The sequence below is a fragment of the Amblyomma americanum genome, chromosome 1 (assembly GCF_052857255.1).
Source record: "Amblyomma americanum isolate KBUSLIRL-KWMA chromosome 1, ASM5285725v1, whole genome shotgun sequence".
Taxonomy (NCBI): domain Eukaryota; kingdom Metazoa; phylum Arthropoda; class Arachnida; order Ixodida; family Ixodidae; genus Amblyomma; species Amblyomma americanum.
The window spans coordinates 169,453,373-169,468,781 of NC_135497.1; the positions used below are offsets into that span (position 1 = coordinate 169,453,373).

At 51.2% G+C, this 15,409-nt stretch overlaps 1 protein-coding gene across 1 annotated transcript; it reads right to left on the minus strand.

The window, feature by feature from the left end:
• On the minus strand, positions 1-4,179 carry LOC144093445 (protein argonaute-2-like). Its single transcript, XM_077626831.1, has 2 exons — positions 3,793-4,179; positions 1-374 (listed from the first exon to the last, which is right to left on the minus strand). The coding sequence occupies exons 1-2, from the start codon at positions 3,804-3,806 to the stop codon at positions 53-55; spliced, it is 336 nt and encodes a 111-aa protein (XP_077482957.1). The 5' UTR covers positions 3,807-4,179; the 3' UTR covers positions 1-52.
• Between the last annotated feature and the right edge of the window lie 11,230 nt (positions 4,180-15,409).

The window sequence follows — 15,409 nt, forward strand, 5'->3', positions numbered from 1 at the left end:
TTGCCGAAACTCGATAAGCGTTTAATTAAAACGATAGAAATTTTGGAATTATTTATATTATCATTATATTAATATTGTGCTCGTTGGGTCCCGGTGGTCTGAAGAACGAGCGTCCAACCGGCGCCAGCTTGATCGAGGAGCCGTGCCTCCAAACGATGTCGATGGCCTGGGTGACTTCCTGGGGCCCAGTTTTTACGCGCTTTTGGAAGACGCCATGCAGGGCGTCCAGGTTCACGGTAGCCGCGGACTGGATCTTGATGATGAACTGAATTCTCTGGTCTTCCTCAACGTCCACTGTGAATGTCCGCTCGCGGAAGTTGAGCTGGCAGCACGTGTACAGGTTCTTACGGCCATCCTTGTGCCTTCTTGAGCACCTATGACAGGGACGATAGCAAAGTTAGGAAACCGCACTGCGTGTTCAGGGTGTTCATCAAAAGCGAGAGAGTAATTACTAGTTCTTTTTCTGCCTTAACTTATTTATTCAGGGAACCAAGGCCATGATGGCGCCACGGCTGTAGAAGCATTTCTTGCGAAGTTTCTGAACCACTCAAAGGGACACTGTGGGCGATTTTGAATGTGTTTAGACGCGGTATTGTGTTCCCATTCGCATCTCACATCCGTTAAGAGTCCTTTCTCTGTGCCTCAAAAACCGTTTTTCAAAATCCTGAGTAGAAGCCCTTTAAAACAGCAAAAACAAGGAACGCGGAAACCAAAACTGGGTTTCTCCTAAAGAATGCCGTCAAGAAAGAAGCTTGTCGTCATGCATACTGTCACAGAACCTCTCGGCGCGTTGACTGACTAAACTGGACACTGTAAGCGACAGACTACTGTTTGTGTGAAATGACCAAAAACAAAGGTCTTAATTTTGTTCTTGAGGAAACTCCGAGCAACTTTCGAAGGGCACGCAGCTGGTGACGTCACACGTCCAAGGTCGCCCACAGAAATCGTTCCGATTGGGGCAAAAAAAATGTGAAAAATTATTATTCGTGATGAAACAAACCGGCGCCCGGCGGCGAAGATCGGCAAAAGTAACTACCGTGGAAATTTCGGCATTCGTGGAGGTCGGAAAGACGCCGCAGGCGCCCATTAACAGCGAAAGATGAATAACAAACAGGAATATTTCTGTGAAATGAGAATGTGCAGACGCGTAATTTAAAAGAATCAACAGCTACAGGCCAAGGAAACATCACTTCGCCAGAGTGTATGTTTGGGCCCGGCGGTGCACCAATTCGCTTGGACTAAAAACGCATTTAACGCATGATGAAAAAAGACAATACACTCATAGCGGTGGCTCAGTGGTTAAGGCGCCCGGCTGCTGATCCGGTGTTCCCAGGTTGGAACCCGACTGTGGTGGTGGTGGTGAAAAACATTTATAAGCAATTAAATTTTTACAGAAAGGTGATTGGGGTAGGACCCTATTGGCCCTTTCCCCTCACAGTACTAGGTGGAGCCCCTATTCCGGGGCCCCATTGGCAAGCAACGCCGCCCGCGTCCGTTGAACCAAAGCCTTTTGGCTCTTCAGGTCTTGACAGCCGAGCAGATCCGCCTCCCAGTCCTCTCTGGTGGGGTTGGGGTTGGGGGGGATAGATGGGTTAGATTGACACGCCCAAACCATGTGGAAGGTGTCAGACACCTCCCCACAGAACTGGCACGTGCCATCAAAGGATGTATTGAAGTGTTTAAGCACCGCCGGGCACAGTACAGTGTTAGTGAGAATTTTGATGAGGAGGCGCTCGTCAGCGCGATCCAGACCCTTACAAGGGGCCGGGTAGCGCCGGTGCACCTCCTTGTAGTAATCGGTGATTTGTTTGAATGTAATGGCCAGATTGTCTGATTGGGAGCACCCTTTCAAGGACAGGGAGATAGCCCGGGGAGAGAGTGCGCGGGCGGCCTGATCGGCCTGTTCGTTTCCCTGGAGGCCCTGGTGATCGAAGGCCCAAACCAGGTTGCGTGGAGTTGGATCTTCAGATCGACAGCTATATTCCAGTATGCGCCAGGCAAGCGGGGGAGCCCAGCCCAACTCGTAGTTCCGACAGGCCCCTCGCGAGTCGGTGATGATGTGTTTTGACTTGGGATTCGTGAGAGCCAGAGCAATGGCAATCTCCTCCGCGTGTGTTGCGCTGTAGGCTTTGAAAGTGAGCCCGTTAACTGTGTTTGTGTTGTGTACGACTGCGGCCGTGTACCATCCCCGTGGTGTGGGCCGGCAACGTCTACGTAATACACATGTTCTTGGTTACCATAGTATCGCGCCAACGCTTCCGCGCGCGCCTGGCGACGACCGCTATGGTCTTCACTGGACATGTTGCGGGGAAGGGGTCGGACCCCGAGGGCGCGTCTCCAGGGTTCTGGCACTCTCTCCCTTTCCTCACTGCGGCGGCTGCGTTTCGATGGAGGCGAAACGCTAAGGCACCCGTGTGCTGTTCGATGTCAGAGCATGTTAAAGATCCCCAGGTGGTCGAACTTATTCCGGAGCCCTCCACTACGGCACTTCTTCCTTTACTCTTTCACTCCCCCACCCTTGTCCCTTCCCTTGCGGCGCAGTACGTGTTTCCGCCGATATGTGAGAGAGGTACTGCGGCATTTCCTTCCCCCGCCCCAAAAAATTAATGTGCATTAGCCTAACAATAGTTATAACTTTTAAGGGAAGGAAATGGCGCAGTTTCTTTCTCACATATCGGCGGACACCTGAAACGCGCCGTAAGGGAAGGGAAAAAGGAGGGAGTGAAAGAGGAAAGGAAGAAAGAGGTGCCGTAGTGGAGGGCTCCGGAATAATTTCGACCACCTGGGGATCTTTAACGTACACTGACATTGCGCAGCACACGGGCGCTTTAGCGCTTCGCCTCCATCGAAACGCAGCCGCCGCGGTCGGGTTCGAACCACTCATCTAAATACGGTCGTTACTTCACAAACTTCGCTTTTAAATTTCACCCACTCGCCTTGTCATTGTTGACCAAGGAACCCGTAGCGGTTCCGAAACGTTGTTCTTGATCTTGACTTTGTCAGCGGCTAAATCATATGTTTCACTTCCAGAGCGCCCTATACGCCATGCACTACCACGATGCTTGCTACCCACAGCACTTTTCATTAGTAAAAACTAAGCCCTGCATAGTCAGCGTCAACTCCTGAAAGAAGCGACGGATGGCCTACGAAGGACGCTTTCCAGCCAACGGCCCTGTCAATCTCATCAAACGGTAGTTCATCTTTCATCTGCCACACTCTGAGATGTCACACACATCCAAGACGATTGACTAATCATGACATCATGAGAACCAGTCGACGCCATTGGCTGGAGGGCTTCTTCGAGAGGCACATGCCGCTTCGTTCTTGAGTTGTATTATACCGGGGTTCGGTTTTCGTGCCTTACGTGTAAGTCGATGTTTTGGAGAGGTGAGGTTTCCTCTAGCCTTGAAGGTAACTACTGAACCTCTTTGTAACGAAGCGGTTTATAACGAAACAACTGATATAACGAAGAAATTTTGTTTTCACGTGAAGTCTCGGTAAATAGGGGCTATAACGAAGCTACAGCTATAGCGAAGTAATCGCTGGAAACCTTCAACTTCCTTGTAGAGAGGTGCTACTGAACATGGACCGCTGGCATAACGAGCTGTACAGCATGGGTTATAACGAAATAATGGATGTAACGAAGGAATTACGATTTCCCTCGGAAGCTTGGTCAACACTGCATATAACGAAGCAACAGCCAGGAACGAACTTTCTCCTTTGTTATAACGAGGTTAAACGAGCTGCATGGCATGGCTCGAGGTGAAGCCCTTTTCGACGAACAGTACGCACCTTGATCTTGACATCGTCGCCGGGCGTGGCCTGGTCGCCAGCTTCGGGGATGTGCTCTGTCACCGCAACGGGCGGCGTGCACGGCGGCGACGGTGGTAGGGCAGCTGCTGCCGGCTGATCGCCACTCACGGCGGCTGCTGCGGATGCAGGCCGGGGACTGCTGGCAGCTACGTTGGCGGCACCAGGGGCGGCGGCGGCGGCCCCGTAGCTGGGTCGGGAGCCGCTGGGCTCCGCGCTGTGCGCCACGGTGGGCTGAGCGCTGCGCTCCGCGGCAGGGGTCTGGCTGTCGCTGTCGGCGCTCGGCTGCTGGCTGGCCGCGACGCCCTGCTGCAGTGCTTGCTCGAACGAAACCCGCGACGTACCGGAGGGCGACGGAGCAGGAGCGGTGGCTTGGTTGCCACCGCTGCGAGCCGAAAATGCCCATTTGACGTCGGCTTGATATATCTGCTGCATTTTCGATCATAGCGATCGTTACGACACGCATATGTACTCCGTCGAAAGCAGATGACTGGACAGCAGTCGCTCTAGCTCAATTGGTAGAGCACCGGACGCGAAATTCAGAGCTCGGGGCTTTCGGATCCCACCGGCGGCAAATGGTTTTTCTTTTCCTTTCTAATCAATCATCTTCGTTTTTATGGGGGTTTAACGTCGCAAAGAGACTCATTAATAAGTTATTCCCCTATTAAGCGCCCACTAATGAACACCACGAATTATATTATAAAAACATCCCCTATGCTTCTTGGTTCGGTCACTGTTGTCTTGAGTCATGAATGTCATAACGAGCACCTCTTCTCCCTTCCCTTGTCTGCTCAACGGGAAATGACAGCTGGTGTAGAGTACTTAGTCGAGGGTTTGATGGAATGCCATCTGGTCAGGTCAGCAGAATGAATCTTCGGTTTACTGCCCATGTAACAGTGGTCAGCCAGCTGACTGGAATTAAAATATTTGACATGTCAGTGACCGAAAATTCAGTATACTGTGGTCGAGAGCATACGTCGCAACCGCCGCCCCAACACACAGCTGTGCAAGCCAATAGCGGCATGCACCTTGACTAAACACGACTGAGCACGCAGCGCACCCAAACAACGTCGTACACCCTTAGCACTGAAGAACTGAGTGCGAGGCCTAGCTGTCGCGCAGGGTCTTATTTTCACACAAACGTGATCAGCCCTCCCCCCACAGCAACGAAGAAGCGACAAGCCCCGCCGCGCACTCAATATATTTATGACAGACGCGCACGCTTTCCGTCTAGTTGTATACTTGAGAAAAGAAAAACAATTTTCAAATTAACTTCGATAACCCTGGAATTCAGCGAAAAGCAAGGACGCTTGCTAAGCGTCTCCGTCTCGTCCATGGCAGCGCCTGGATGGAAAGCCGTTCTATAGTATATACCCACACGACAAAATGGCTTAGACGTAGTATCACATTGTGTTACACCTCCATCGAATGTGTTTAAGGTCAAAGGTGAACCAAAATGTCACCCAAAGTCAAAGGTCAAATATCAGAGGTCAACAAAAGGTCATGGGTCGAGGTCAGGAGCCAAGAGTTCTACGCCATAACTGTACCGCGTATGGTCATACACGGCTAACGTGGTAGGGCTGAATGTCATTCAAGGTTATTCTCCGGCCTATGCGACGACTGCTTTGCCAAACGTGGTGAAGCTTTTCGCTTCGTGTTCAACTGAAGTGACTTCGTTAGTTTCATCCCTTTTAGAGCGCAGCTCGCCCGTTCCTGCGTTCCGCGTCGTAGTCGGTGTAACATGCTACCTGATAGGTGACGTGTTAGGGAGTGTGACGGGTGACACGTTGGCAGGTAGTAGCATAGCGAAGCGCCACCTGACACGGCGAGAGGAATGGATAGCCAGAAGGCGGCTCCTACGGGACTATTCCGGAGGGTGGCAAGCAATGTAACACAACACCTGCCAAGCGGTAGCAGGCGGCTTGCGAAGAGCTGCGCTCAAATTCCGAATTACCGTCTGTCGTAATCGGCCTTCAATTTTTGAAGCGAAAAGCTTCACTAGGCTCGTCAACACTGGGCTTCGCGTGAGCTACACTACAGGTTTGCCACAGCTGCGCAAGCGCGAAACCGAGTGACGTCACGCGGTGCGCAGGTGGTCGCTGCTGCCGCAGCCGTCTTAGCCACCACGCGTTGCCTCCGTCGTCTGACCTTTCGCCATGGAAGGAGGAGAAAACCCAGAAGTGGTAGCGTGTGAGCTGGCTCAAAAGCAGCGAAGATATGAAAAGTGCAAGGGTAGACAATTGGCTTAAACGCCAGAATCACGAGAAGCATGCCTTGCTAAACGGCGGCAAAAGAATCAAAAACCAAACAAAACAATGGAGCCGACGGCATTCATAGAGTTCGTTGGGGTTGACAATATAGCAAACTCCGTTCATTTTCACGAAGTGAAAGGCGCAAAACTGGTTCCGTGGGTCAGTGGAGACCTCAATCTCGCTTATCGCTTTGTATATCCTGGGTTAGCTCGGCTAATCCATATTTTTTCTCATTGATATATCTCCCGCTTTTTATATCTTCCGCGGTAAGAAAGGTCCATATATATATGGACCTTGCTTACCATGGACAACGCTTGCTGTCGCCCAGATTGTCAGCACATGCTGGTTGTGAGAGACGTTTCCCCAATTTCCTTCCTTTCCTCAAAATCGACGGAGTTCTTCAACGCCAATGCCAATGATCACAATCAAGGTTTTCTCTAGCCTTGAAGGTAACAGTTGAATCTCTTTGTAACGAAGCGGTTTATAACGAAACAACTGATATAGCCAAGAAATTATGTTTGCACGTGAAAGCTTGATAAACAGGGGCTATAACGAAGCTGCAGCTATAGCGAAGTAATCGCCGGAAACCTTCAACTTCGTTGTAGAGAGGTGCTACTGAACAAGGACCGCTGGTATAACGAGCTGTACAGCATGGGTTATAACGAAATAATGGATGTAACGACGGAATTACGATTTCACTCGGAAGCTTGGTCAACACTGCATATAACGAAGCAACAGCCAGGAACGAACTTTCTCCATGTTATAACGAGGTTAAACGAGCTACATGGCATGGCTCGAGGTGAAGCCCTTTTCGGCAAACAGTACGCACCTTCATCTTGACATCGTCGCCGGGCGTGGCCTGGTCGCCAGCTTCGGGGGTGTGCTCTGTCACCGCAACGGGCGGCGTGCACGGCGGCGACGGTGGTAGGGCAGCTGCTGCCGGCTGACTGCCACTCACGGTGGCTGCTGCGGATGCAGGCCGGGGACTGCTGGCAGCTACGTTGGCGGCACCAGTGGCGGCGGCGGCGGCCCCGTGGCTGTGGCGGGAGCCGCTGGGCTCCGCGCTGTGCGCCACGGTGGGCTGAGCGATGCGCTCCGCGGCAGGGCTCTGGCTGTCGCTGTCGGCGCTCGGCTGCTGGCTAGCCGCGACGCCCTGCTGCAGTGCTTGCTCGAACGAAATCCCCGACGGACCGGAGGGCGACGGAGCAGGAGCGGTGGCTTGGTTGCCACCGCTCGCCGAAGGCACCGCTGCGAGCCGAAAATGCCCATTTGGCGTCGGCTTGATATATCTGCTGCGTTTTCGATCATAGCGATCGTTACGACACGCATATGTACACCGCCGAAAGCAGAAGACTGGACAGCAGTCGCTCTAGCTCAGTTGGTAGAGCACCGGACGCAAAATTCAGAGCTCGTAGCTTTCGGATCCCACCGGCGGCAAATGGTTTTTCTTTTGCTTTCTAATCAATCCTCTTTAAAAAGTTTCGTTTTTTTATGGGGGTTTAACGTCGCCAAAAGACTCTTTAATAAGATATAAGCCCCCAGTGATAGACACCACCAATTATTTTATAAAAACATCCCCTATGCTTCTTGGTTCGGTCACTGTTGGCTTGAGTCACGTATGTCACAACGAGCACCTCTTTTCCCTTCCCTTGTCTGCTCAACGGGAAAAGACAGCTGGTGTAGAGTACTTAGTCGAGGGTTTGACGGAATGCCATCTGGTCAGGTCAGCAGAATGAATCATCGGTTTACTGACCATGTGAAAGTGGTCAGCTGACTGCAATTAAAATATTTGACGTCAGTGACCGAAAATTCAGTATACTGTGGTCGAGAGCTTACGTTGCAACAGCCGTCCAAACACACAGCTGTGCAAGCCGATAGTGGCATGCACCGTGACTAAAGACGACTGAGCACGCAGCGCACCCAAACAACGTCGTACACCCTTAGCACTGAAGAACTGAGTGCGAGGCCTAGCTGTCGCGCAGGGTCTTATTTTCACACAAACGTGATCAGCCCTCCACACCCAGCAACGAAGAAGCGACAAGCCCCGCCGCGCATTCAATATATTTATGACAGACGCGCACGTTTTCCGTCTAGTTGTATACTTGAGAAAAGAAAAACAATTTTCAAATTAACTTCGATAACCCTGGAGTTCAGCGAAAAGCAAGGACGCTTGCTAAGCGTCTCCGTCTCGTCCATGGCAGCGCCTGGATGGACAGCCGTTCTATAGTATATACCCACACGGCCACATGGCTTAGACGTAGTATCACATGGTCTTACACATCCATCGAATTTGTTTAAGGTCAAAGGTGAACCCAAATGTCACCCAATGTTAAAGGTCAAAGATAAGAGGTCAACAAAAGGTCATGGGTCGACGTCAGGAGCGAAGAGTTCGACGCCAGAACTGTACCGGGTATGGTCATACGCGGCTAACGTAGTTGGGCTCAATGTCATTCAAGGTTATTCTCCGGCCTATGCGACGACTGCTTTGCCAAACGTGGTGAAGCTTTTCACTTCGTGTTCAACTGCAGTGACTTCTTTAGTTTCATTCCTTTTAGAGCGCAGCTCGCCCGTTCCTGCGTACCGCGTCGTAGTCGGTGTAACATGCTACCTGACAGGTGACGTGTTACGGAGTGTGACAGGTGACATATTGGCAGGTAGTAGCAGAGCGAAGCGCCACCTGACATAGCGAGAGGAATGGACAGCCAGAAGGCGGCTGCTACGGGACGATTCCGGGGGGTGGCTAGCAATGTAACACGACACCTGCCAAGCGGTAGCAGGCGCCTTTCGAAGAGCTGCGCTCAAATTCCGAATGAGCGTCTGTCGTAATCGGCCTTCAATTTTTGATGCGAAAAGCTTCACTAGGCTCGTCAACACCGGGCTTCGCGTGAGCCACACTACAGGTTTGCCACAGCTGCGCAAGCGCGAAACCGAGTGACGTCACGCGTTGCGCAAGTGGTCGCTGCTGCCGCAGCCGTCGTAGCCAACGTGCGCTGCCTCCGTCGTCTGACCTTTCGCCATGGAAGGAGGAGAAGACCCAGAAGTGGTATTTTGGGAGTTGGCTCAAAATCAGCGAAGATATGAAAAGTGCAAGGCTAGACAATCGGCTGAAACGACAGAATTACGAGAAGCACGCTTTGCTAAACGGCGGCAAAAGGATCAAAAATCAGACAAAACAAGGAAGCCGACGGCGTTCATAGAGTTCATTGGCGTAGAAAACAGCAACCTCCGTTCATTTTAACGATATGAAAGGCGCAAAACTGGCTCCGTGGGTCAGTGGAGACCTCCATCTCGCTTTTCGCTTTGTATATCCTGGGCTAGCTCGGCCAATTCATTTTTTTTTCATTTATATATCTCCCGCTTTATATATCTTCCCCGGTAAGAATGGTCCATATATATATGGACCTTTCTTACCACGGACAACGCTTGCTATCACAGAGAATGTCAGCACATGCTGGTTGTGAGAGACGTTTCCCCAATTTCCTTCCTTTCCTCAAAATCGACGGAGTCCAGTACATCGTGAACGCCAATGCGAATGATCACAATGAACGCGACGGTGACGGCTGAGTGACGTCATAGCTGTCACGTGAGGTTCAAGGTCAAACTCGCGTACACGGCGAAGAAGCTACGGAGGGTAGTAGTGAAGCCTTCACTTCACGGGAAGGGGACGAGGTGGTGGCTGCCTGGCCCTACTGAGCTCGATGTAGGAGCTCTCGCACATGTCGCGAGGGCTGCTTGTCACCGGGGGTACCTGTTGCTAAACCGTCGCTGTCGCTTCAGATGACGCGGTTGTTGCGACGCGCGTCCTTTCTTCCAATCTTTCCTATCATATATCTCTCCTACTGTCTGCCCGTGGCAGAGATTATCTGCAAGTGGCAGCTGTTGTGGATCGGCTTCTGCCAGTGGGTGGGGCCGTGAACTTTTCATTATTCCCTCAGTCGCAACAACTACAAAACGCTGCCACTCATCGCGCGACACAGCGGGACGCAAAGTTGTTAAGCCGGCTTGATCTCACCCCGCAGTCCCATAGAGTGCACACTCTTACCTAGGAGCAAAACACACGCAGTCGCGATAAATAGCGACCACAATCCGGGGAAAGATAGACATTAGCTGTAAATTGAAAATTGGTTTTTAGGAAAGAAAATCACGCAGTAACCGTCTCGCATATCTCGGTGGACACCTGTACCACGCCGTAAGGGAAAGGCTAGAAGGACGTAGAGCAGAAAGGAAAAAAAAAGAGGTGCCGTAGTGGACGGGTCCGCAATGATTTCGACCACCTGGGCATCTTTAATGTGCACCGATATCGCACAGCACACGGGCACCTTTGCGTTTCGCATCCATCGAAACGCGGCCGCCGCAGTCGGGTTAGAACTCGCGTACTCCGGTTCAGTAGCCGAGCGCCTTAATCACTGAGCCACCGCGGTGTATAATGCAGCAGAAACAGAGTAAGGACGCTGAAACACGATACACGAAAGACGCGGGTTCGATCCCGACCGCGGCGGTCGAAGTTTGATGGAAGCGCAATGCTAGAGGCCCGTGTTCTGTGCGATGTCAGCGCACGTTAAAGAATTCCCAGGTGGCCGAAATTTCCGGAGCCCTTCTCTACGGCGTCCCTCATAGCGTTAGTCGCTTTGGGACATTAAACTCAAATAAGCCGTAACGAAATCGTAAATGCGCTTAGGGGATTGGGGTGCGGAGCTGCGGAAGGGTTGCTATGCATCAAGAAGAACAGACTAAAACGAGAGAGCAGAGCAGCGCTCCGTGGGTCAAGGCACTGACCAAGCGGAAGAGGGTTCCACAGCACCCGCCCCGTGTCAGGTCAGCCGCATGGGCAGACCACACAGGCGCACGGGCGACGCGTGCAGAAGTGCGTGCTCGAGGAGCGGCGAGGCGCACAGTGCGCATGCGCAAGGCGAAAGTTCGACAAGGCATTCACGGCAGGAACGCGCCGCCGGTCACAAATACGCGGCTGGGCATGACCCCCTCTTATTGGTCCTCTCAGAAAAAATTAAAAAAGAACATGACGTGAAGCGAAGCGACGCGATCCTTTGCATTGGATTTGCGTTTCGGTTAGGGACTTCACGTACCCGTTAACAATGATGTTCGTAGCATCCATATAATTAAGTAATTTAGTTCATTCCGCATACATTCTGTCGTATAGCAATGCTACCGCTAGATCATATATTCCCGAGACTGCAGCGTCAATGCAAAACGTAGTTGGTTCTAACAAGAGAGACGAATATTAATGATATCGAAAAAGTGCACTGTCCACAACGCAGGTTCGAGATTGAGCAAGCTGAGGGGTTTGCCATTTCACTAAGCGTGCGCGCTTTGTTCGAACAAAGCAAGGCTCTTCGCAGCCCGAGGGCAGCGCGCCCATTACCGGCGTTGCATATGGCGACACTACGAAGCACGAGGACCGGAGACGCGCAAAGAGTCGCGTGAGCCATAAGCTCGAGCGACGTACTCAGTCCAAAGGCCACTTCACATACAAGCGAAAACGCTAGCAATTTCTCCCGCCGCGGCGCACGAAGTCGTTTCGGGCCGTCGCGGCGGATCAAGCGGCCAGAGTGAAGAGGATCCAAAAATGTGCACATTTTTTGCTGCAACGCGCCGCTCAATCGCTATATTCGCTCAGTTGCTTGCACGTGAACCGACCTCAACGCGATTTAAAGGCTGGCGAGGTCGCTTCGGCTCAACAAAACCAAGTTTTTTCTCTCGAGTCACGGTCACTCACGCTAACATAAAAACGACGGTGCATAATAGAGAAACAAACCGGCTAGCCAAGCTCATGTATTTCGTTCACCCCTCTCGCAAAAATATAATGCTTTAGAACACAATCATCATAGCCTACTAGGATAGGCCTAAAGCGGCCACCAAGTGATGGCAGGTGAACAAAGGGAGCACACAAACCTGACTGCGGCGAAGGCCACAGAACCGAAAGGAAATTCGCTACGCACCTGGACTCCCACCAGCTGAGTCGCCTTTCTTCTTGTCTTTGCGCATTCCTTTGCCCAAGCACACCTAACATTCACGGGAGCAGAGGTATCACTTGACTTCTTGCCGTGCCCCTGGAGAATGGTAGAAATGCTGCGCTGTTACTCTTTCATAGTGACCTTCTCCGCTCTGCGATTGGCCCATATGCGACGCGTGTTTCGTCGTCATTGGCTGCTCTTGGAGACGTCATGCGCGTGCCGGCGCTTCGAACTGATTCCAAGAACGCATAAAAAAAAGCTGTATAGAACCAAATGGAATTCTCTTATGAGACCGCATTATTACTGCTCCTTATGGGAACGGAAAGCCCCGACGCGTCTCGAGCACGCGCGCTGTGGAACTCGAAGACTGCAAGTGGAGGGTAACTCCGCTTCGAAATTCAACAAGTCCTATAGAGGCTACTTTGCTGAGAGAGACTAGTTCGGAAAATACAGAGGCGCATGCCAAGGTCAGGGAGGTAATAGTAATAATAATTGGTTTTGTGGGAAAGGAAATGGCGCAATATCTGTCTCGTATATCGCTGGACACCTGAACCGCGCCGTAAGAGAAGGGATAAAGGAGATAATGAAAGAACAAAGGAAGAAAGAGGTGCCGTAGTACAGGGCTCCGGCCGTACAAAGTGAGAAAATGGGACGAATGCTACTACCATTCATTTCCCATTTTGTCCAAGTCCGTGGTTTTCGTTCAGAGCTCCAGATGACTGAGCCACCAGAAAGCAGCAAATAAAGAACTGTAGCGATTTCTCAACATTTCTGGCTTTTATTCATGTCTTTATGTATTTGTTAATGCATCCGTTTAATTCATTTTATCGCCACTTGCTAGCGTGGTTAAGTCTCGGAGTAAGGAGTGTGTTTCGCTGCCCACATGTGAGGCGACAGTCTGAATAATTGGTTTTTGGGCAAACGAAATGCGCAGTATCTGTCTCACATATCTGCAGACCCCTGAACCGCGCCGTAAGGGAAGGAATAAAGCAGGTACTAAGATAATGAAGGAAGAAAAAGGTGCCGTAGTGGAGGGCTCCGGAATAACTTGGACGACCTGGGGATCTCTAACTTGCACTGACATCGCGCAGCACACGGACGCCATTTTCAGAGTTTATGTCCTGTCATTGCGGTGGCCATTGCTCTCGATGAAGGTCTCGAGGCACGGTTGGCTGGTCACAACCATAGCACTCGCTCGGTAAAGAGGAGCCGCCAAACTTTGACGTCTCCGTGTTTGCGAGGCGACAAAAAAAACGTCGGCGACCTTAGCCTAGGCTGAGCTCAGTCGGAATATCTGATACGCGTCTCGCTGGCAATCTCCAACGCTGGCGTTTGGTGGTATTGTAAGATGATCACAGACATCCATGTCCGAAGTTATACATTCCCTAAGCTATTCATGTTGTTGCGATTACAGGACGATAGAGGAAAGTGCACGGGCCTGCCGATGGGCTCCAGCTATGCTTAATCACTGCCGCGTGCAAAGGACAGTTCAAAGAGGTTTGAGGTTAACTACTGAAAGGAGAATGGGGCGTTGCATCAACTGCGTCCGCAGAACCGACGATGGCTGTTTCAGCAAAAGATGCTCTTTTTCACCCCTCCTCTATCCATGCCCGACGCAGCTGTAGCGTAGTACATTTAGAACATCAGCGCTGCGTTGGTATCCATTGCATAGGCGGACCTTGGATTGTTACGCTGCTCAATCGAGTAGCTCTGTTTATTCCAGACACCTCAGGGGACCTTTATATCGCGAAAAATCTCGTGTGTTGTGCAACATGCGTGCTCGTAATGAACGCCAAATCCTTAATTAGATTGAGCATGAAGAAATCGAATTGAAAATCAAGGAAACAAGCGGTGCGAGTAGAATAATTGAATTTTGAGGTTTGATAAGAAAGCAAATAATTTTGAGAGAGACGAAGAGGTAACGAGAGGTTAACACAAAAATCTCCCGGTTGCAATGATATACTTGTGGAGTATCTGACACACTTGCCAAATGGCATGCCCTCTGACGGTTGCACCGAATGAGAGGTGGACGGGAAGAGTAAACGGCAGACCTAATTGAGCGAGAGGATTTACCAAAAACTGAATGGAGTTCCACCATCATCTAGCGTTCCTAACATCTAATAAAGAGAAAGAAAACGTCGTAACGTGGCGCTTCCTTAGTAGTAGTAAGTGGTTTTTATTAAAATAATAATAAAAATTAAGGAAAAGATTTCTGCTACTTTCGGCATCTGCCATCGATACTGAGGCACCTGAACGGGGCAGAGGAAATAAAGGATAGAAGGCACAATGGAGAAATAAAATGAAAGAGGTGAGGGGAAAGAAAGAGAGGATAGGAGGAGACGTAATATACACAAACTATTTACACAATAAGAAATGTGTTCAGGTTGTGAGCGTGATTAGTTGGAGCTATAGAAACACGCGCACACATGTTGACTATACAACTGGAGTAGGGCGTCCAGTTGTGAATCGTCCAAAGTGGAACTAGCGGAGCGTTCGGTCACTGCGTGTAACTACCTGGCGGAGAACAGACGGGACTTCAAGCCCGTTTGTTCGAGGAACGCACAGAGGCTCACCAAGGTTCGCTCACGGGTACACGCACTGCCCTGCGGCCACAATAGCGTCTTGAGGGAGTCTGGTACTATGCCCAGCGCCCTATAGTTCGCAAGCATATCGCGACGAGCATTCTTGGAGCTGGCGTTGCTGTGCACTTCCTGCGCTTCCGGTGGAAGAAGCACGGGCTTTTTTCTGTTCTTGAGCTAGAATCCACCGGTGTTGAGTTCCCGTGTTTTTTTTTCTTTTTTATTAACTGAATACAGGTGAATAGCCACCCGATTCTTGGCCGATCCCCCAGTGTGGGTATGTGCGTCTTTTGATAGGCTAACAACAACAACGTTGCTGTGGTCCGCAGCAGTGTTGAACCCAGCATCGCCTCTGTCCCGAACACGAGGTAACTACAAGCGTTTAGTTGGTTGGTAACAACTCTATTTAAAAGTCCTACAGAGCTTTCGCCGACGAAGCCTTAGGTCTCCCACGTGGGGACGTCGAGGTGTTGCCTCGCCGTCGCCTCGCGGGCCTGCTGGACGGCAGAGAGTTGGTCACCGAGGCTGGGGCTGCGCAAAGCAGCGGCCCACCGCGGCGGGAGGGTTCCGGAGTTAGCACCGTCAGGGTTTTTGCTACAGTCTCAGAGCATGTGGGGTAAAGTTGCTATAGCAGTATGGCAGACCTTGCATACGTTCGTTGGTTATGTTCCGGGGTAGAGTATGTGCATGGTATTGTGCCGGGTTGGACGTGAGCGTCTGCAGTTGTCTGAGGGCACCGCGTGCGCCCTGTCCAGCTTGTCGTTGGGCGGAGGGAAGGTTCGGCGGACAAGGCAGA